Source organism: Priapulus caudatus, unplaced genomic scaffold, assembly GCF_000485595.1.
Source record: "Priapulus caudatus unplaced genomic scaffold, Priapulus_caudatus-5.0.1 Scaffold319, whole genome shotgun sequence".
Classification (NCBI taxonomy): Eukaryota; Metazoa; Priapulida; class Priapulimorpha; order Priapulimorphida; family Priapulidae; genus Priapulus; species Priapulus caudatus.
In genome coordinates, this window is record NW_014577380.1 from 173,731 (window position 1) to 180,162 (window position 6,432).

General features: G+C 48.3%; 1 protein-coding gene across 1 annotated transcript in view; it reads right to left on the reverse strand.

The window, feature by feature from the left end:
• Positions 1 to 91: 91 nt before the first annotated feature.
• LOC106808968 (exocyst complex component 5-like) overlaps positions 92 to 6,432 on the reverse strand; it is a 30,911-nt gene continuing 24,570 nt past the window's right edge. Inside the window, exons 11-15 of the mRNA XM_014811906.1 lie at positions 6,295 to 6,370; positions 5,379 to 5,409; positions 1,329 to 1,348; positions 978 to 1,086; positions 92 to 256 (exon numbers count right to left, since the gene is read on the reverse strand). Of these exons, the coding sequence (XP_014667392.1) occupies positions 92 to 256; positions 978 to 1,086; positions 1,329 to 1,348; positions 5,379 to 5,409; positions 6,295 to 6,370 (401 nt within the window). The remainder of the gene's footprint in view (positions 257 to 977; positions 1,087 to 1,328; positions 1,349 to 5,378; positions 5,410 to 6,294; positions 6,371 to 6,432) is intronic.

Here is a 6,432-nt window from a genome sequence, read left to right on the forward strand (position 1 = left end):
AGAGAGAGAGACGAGTCCCCCCCTCTCCATTCCCTGCCCCCTCCCCCTGCATGCCCCCGACCCTCTCTCCCCTCCCCCGCATGTGTGCGTGTCACCCACCAACGGTGTTGTACTGGTATTGCTGCAGGTGTTCGTAGATGACTCGGTGAAGTCTCACTCCCAGCTCTGTTAGCGCAGCCTCCACGTTCTTGCCGTCGAGGCTGTCTCGTGCCGTCTCAATGAGACGGTCCACGAAGCGAACCACCTTGCTGCACGCCTGCAGAAAACAAACCATCATCAGGCCACAATTAAAACAAATCTTTGTTTGCCTTCACCCGACCCAGGCTGAAAAGTTTGGGTAGGTAGTTAGGCTTACATTTTTTTTGAGGGGGGTCTTTTTACAAATTCATCATGGTGTCGACATCCTCAGGTGTGCTTGTGTGGAGGTACCTTTTATGTTTGTTTGTTTTGCTTGGTAAATATAATGTATTGCCTACAGATTTATATAATGCACAGTGATACAATTTGTAAAAAAAAGAATGAGAAAGATCAATAAAAATGTTTGAGTCAGCCCCTTTTTGGCAGGTCGGTCAGGTGAGGGCAAACAAACAATATTTTTATCATGGCCTCAGTATTGGAGCTTCAGGGAGAGAGATCAGGGCCATGCTGATGACAATACAGGGGAAGGTGTTACTGGGCAGCAATGCAAGTTGGGTAACTCAATGCAATTCTTCATTAATTTAATTAACATTAACATAGTACATACAGTACATACACATGTATAATAGATAGGGTGCATATACATGTATAATACATAATAGTACAATATCATGTATATTACATGACGTATGTATACATATAGTAAATATACATGTATAAAACATATAGTAGAGTATGGTACATTACATTACGTGTAAATGTGTAATACATCTAGTAGAGTACAGTACATTACATTATGTGTACATGTGTAATACATATAGTAGAGTACGGTACATTACCGGAGTGCAGTTCGCGATGAGGCCTCTGTCTCCGTCCGGTTTGAAGTCAGCTTTCTTCTGTTCGCTGGACAGCAAGTACTTCACCCAGCCGACCTGAGCGTTTAGCGACCTGAACAAAACAAGAGAACATCAGGGAGACTGCTCGAAGGAGCACCGTGGAGCGACAAGTGAGTCGGTTCTTGGCAGCAACGATCATGTCATTATTAGCCGGGGATGTGCTGCCACCTGGTGGCAGGTGCCACGCTCACCTGTCCAGCCCCGTGTCAAGCTAGTGCTGCCACCTAGTGGTGGCACACACTGAGCAGTCCAGCCCCGTGTCTAGCTAGTGCTGCCGCCTGGTGGCACGCTCACCTGTCCAGCCCCGTGTCGAGCTAGTGCTGCCACCTGTCTCCCCCCACCTCCCCCGCACACCGGTGCTACCACCTGGCGGCGCCGCGCTCGCTCACCTGTCCAGCCCCGTGTCGAGCTAGTGCTGCCACCTGTCTCCCCCCACCTAGAGAGAGGGAGGGAGGGGCAGAGGGTAGGAAGGGAGTATAATTATTTCGAATATTTTATTCGTTTAAATTTCAATATATTTCAATCGTATTCACTCCACACTTTTTGTATATACATCCTAATAATAACTTTAATGTAGTGGGCTCTGGTAGGTTGAGCATTGTTGGCTCAGATGAGAGAGAAAAACGCAAACTACGCCAATCCATCTTTAGGTTCAATATCATTATGTGCGATATGTAGTTGAAAAACTGAGTATTTCACAATCTTCCGGTGTCGGAGTTAGAAGTTTATATAATGGGGGACCGTACTCTTTTGGATTCACAATGTTTTCATAACTAGCAAAAATGAATCGCTAGCATAGAAATAGGCGTGCTGTACGAAATACTAGCACTGTATGCGATATCGCGCCCATTCTCCAATACACAATGTGATGACTACTAATAATGAATAAGCATGGGTGAAATACTAATGTACGTACTTGAACATTTTTACGAAGTTACCTATTTTGACACGTTCTGGCGCTTGCGACACGGCTTGTGCCTCAGTCTTGTAACAACCAGGCGCGCACACACGCACGCACGCATAACCATGCACGCACATGCACGCATAACCAGGCACGCACACGCACGCATAAGCACGCATAAGCACGCATAAGCACGCACGCATAAGCACGCACGCACACGCACGTACGCGTGCACACTTATGCACGTATGCGTGCATACACATGCAAGTATAAGCGTGCACATCGATGCACGTACGCGTGCACACGCATGCACACACGCACATGCATGCACGCACGCGCCACGTACACACACGCGCACGTACGCACACGCACGCACGTACACACATACACGTACGCACGCACACGCACGGGCTAAAACCGCCAGATTTCGTCGAGGCGGCTATTCAAGCAAAAACAACGTTCACTCCGTCTGCACATCGTTAGCGAAAAGTTACAGCCGATATATATGCAGCCGAATAATACATATCGCTAGATTCCAGATGAAACACACACGCACGCACGCACACACGCACGCACGCACACACGCACGCATGCACGCACGCATGCACGCACGCATGCACACACATATATATGAAAATATAAACATAGAAAGCGATAGCTTCTTTTATTTTGCAGGTTTTCGAGAACACGTTTTTTCGTTATCTCTCTCTCTCTCTCTCTCTCTCTCCCTCTCTCTCTCTCTCTCTCTCTCTATCTCTCTCCACTCCCTTTCTCTTTCTCTCTCTATCTCTTTCTCTTATTTTCTCCGTCTCTCTCTCTCTCTCTCTCTCTCTCTCTACGTGCGTGCGTACATGCAAAAATAGCGTGATAAACTCGATTCAAATTTAGGACTCGTTTCACAGTGACATCACGAGGTGCGATTGTAGGTGTATTACAGGTGTAATACAGATGTATTACATGTGTAATACATCTGTATTGCAGGTGTATTGCAGGTGTTTTACAGGTGTAATCAGGAGTCTATCAATAGACTATCTATTGATAGACTCCTGGTGTATTACAGGTGTATTGCAGGTGTATTACAGATTTCAGACGTGCTAATCGTGATCACGCTGCTACGCGTGTTGTAACGCAATCAGTATCGTTATCGTTTATCAAAGGCCGAAATGTTGTAAAACGCACACGCAGTACAACCGATACAGATAAATATACAGATACAAATAAAGATATAGATACAAGCACGACCACATGACGTTGTCGTATGCATATTTATTTGATCGGGTTATAAATAATCGGCAGAGTCACTAATGTGATTATACATTGCATAATTATTATAATGTACTTGTGATAAATACCTACAATCGCCACCGATCACTCCGGTGACCGCCACTCGAGGGCGCTGCGAGCAGCCGTATCGCATCGCAGTCGCCGTGTACACCCAACATGCGCCTGGACCGTTTAATAACAAAATTATAGTAAACAAACACAAATTGTAGGCAACACCCAAGGCCATGTACCATCTACCAATTTATGTACCATCTAGTAGGGGGTAGCAGATAAGAGATAGAGAGAGAAAGAGAAAGACAGACAGAGAGAAAGAGAGACAGGGAGAGGAAAGAGAAGATAATAGACAGACGAGAAACGAGAAAGACAGCAGAGGAGACATAAGACGACAGAGAGAGGAGAGAGAGCAGACAGAGAGAGAGAGAGAGAGAGAGATGAGAAGAGAGCAGACGCAGAGAGAGAGAGATGAGACGACGAGAAGAGGCAGAGAGAGAAGAGAGAGAGAGTAGCGGAGAGAGAGAGAGAGAGAGAGAGAGAGGAGAGCAGTAGAGGATCCCCCTCTCCATTCCTGCCCTCCCCCTGCATGCCCCCCGCGACCCTCTTCTCCCCGCCTTCCCGCATGCCTGTGCGTGTGCCACCCAGCCGACGGTCGTTGCTCTGCTGCTATTTGCTACCGCAGGGTTCGTAGATGATCGTGAACGTTCACTCCAGCTCTGTCTAGCGCAGCTCACACGTTCTTGCCGTCGAGGGCTGTCTCGTGGCGCGTTCAATGAGGACGGTCACGAAGCGAACCACCTTGCTGCCACAGCCTGCAGAAAACAAACATCGATCAGGCCACAATTAGAGAACAAATCTTTGTTTGCCTTGCACCCGACCCAGGCTGAAAAGTTTGAGGTAGGTAGATTAGCGCGTTACATTTTTTTTAGGGGGTCTCTTTTTAACAAATCCATGCATGGGTCGACATCCTCAGGTGTGCTTGTGTGGATGGCTACCTTTTATGTTTGTGTTGTTTTGCTTGATGAATATAATTGTGTATTGCCTACAGATTATATAATGCCAAGTGATCACACTTTGTATAAAAAACAGAATGGAAAGATGCAATAAAATGTTTGAAGTCGGCCCCTTTTTGGCAGCGTCGGTCGCGTGAGGCAAACAAACAATATTTTTATCATGGCTGCAGTATTGCGAGCTTCAGGGAGAGAGTCAGGGCCATGCTGATGAGCAATACAGGGGAGAGTGTTAGCTGGGCCAGCAATGGCAAGTTGGGTTTAACTCAATGCAATTCTTTCATGTAATTTAATTAACATTAACATAGTACATACCAGTACATACACATGTATAATAGATAGGTCGGCATATAGCACTGTATATACTACCTAATAGTACAGTATCGATGTATATTAGCATTGCGTATGTATACATATAGTAAATGATACATGTATAAACATATAGTAGAGTTATGGCTACATTACATTAGGTGTAAATTGTGTAATACATCTAGTTAGAGTACAGTACATTAGTATTATGATGACATGTTGTAATACAGATGTAGAGTACGGTACATTACGGAGTGCAGTTCGCGATGAGGCCTCTGTCTCCATCCGGTTTGAAGTCAGCTTTCTCTGTTCGCTGGACAGCAGTGACTTCACCAGCCGCACTGAGCGTTTAGCGCGACGCTGCAAAACAGCGAGAACTATGCAGGGAGACTGCCGAAGGAGCACTGTGGCAGCGGCAAAGTGAGTCGGTGTCTTGGCAGCAACGATGATCATGTCATTGATTAGTCGGGGACGTGCTGCCGCCTGGCGGCGCGCTCTCACCTGTCCAGCCCCGTGTCAGAGCCCTAGTTGCTGGGCCACCTAAGTGTTGGCACGCACTGAGCAGTCCAGCCCGTGGTCTAGCTAGTGCTGCCGCCTGGTGGCACGCTCACTGTCTGTCGCAGCCCGGCCCGTGTCGATCTAGTGCTGCCACCTGTCTGTCCCCCGGCCCCGCCTCAGCGCACACCGGTGCTCCACCTTGCGGCGCCGCAGCTCGCCGCTCACGGGCTGTAGGCCCCGTGTCGAGCTAGTGTTCCTGGCCACGCTGTCTCCGCCCACCTCTCCCCACCCCACCGTTGCTGGCCGCCTGGCGCGAGCGCTCTCACGCTGTTCCACCGCGTGTCGAGCCTTCGTCTCCGATGTGCATCTCGCGTCACTGCTTCACCCGTCAGGCAGGCCGATTGTGCGTGGGCGTCGTGGCGACGAGAGGCACGACGCCGTCGCTTAGCAGCTTCTCGAGAGGCTGAAGATGCGCGTTCGACTGCGCGCGACGTTCGAGAATACGAGTCGGCCCTGGCTTCGGGTTTCGGCCGGCGAGGATCCGGCTGGGAGAGATAGGAAGGAGCCCGCGCGGTCATTAACAAGTCGAGCAGAATGGCTGTGAGAGATAGAGGGAGCCACATGTCGTACAGGATCGCTGCGAGAGATAGAGGGAGCCACGCGTCGGTCATTAACAAGTCGGGAGTGTCTATATTCAGGCCGGTACGGGAGATTACGGTACGCATATGATTTGCTAATATATTGACTAATCGTGCGTCAATAAAACTCAATTTCACAGAGAGTATAGCTGAAGACATGTGTCTATAGTATGCTAGATTTTACGAAATTTAATTCAATCGCTGTAATTCACCTTGCCGGCGCCATAATTTGCATATTTGACTTAATCGTGCGCAATAAACATCAATATTCACAGAGAGTATATGAATTCAAGCCCGGTACGGGAGATCATTTGCATAATGATATTCTATCTATACCTATAGACCAGTTTAGCTATACTCTCTGTGAATATTGAGCTTTATTGACGCGCGAGTTAGTCAATATCATTTAGCAAATATATGCGTACCGCCTAATCTCCCGTACCGGCCTGAATATAGACACTCCCTAACAAGTCGGGTCGAATGGCTGTGAGAGATAGAGGGAGCCACGTGTCGTATAGGATGGCTGCGAGAGATAGAGGGAGTCACGCGTCACGCGAGATTGTTACGAGAGATAGAGGGAGCCACGTGTCAGTCATTATGTGAGAGGAGGGGAGGTAGATGAGGACGTGTCCGGCCCCTGCTGCGGTTCCGCCGGCAGGATAGCTGCGAGAAATAGAGGGAGCCACGTGTCATGCGGGATCGCTGCAAGAGATAGAGGAAGCCACATGTCATGCGGGATCGCTGCAAGAGATAGAGGAAGCACA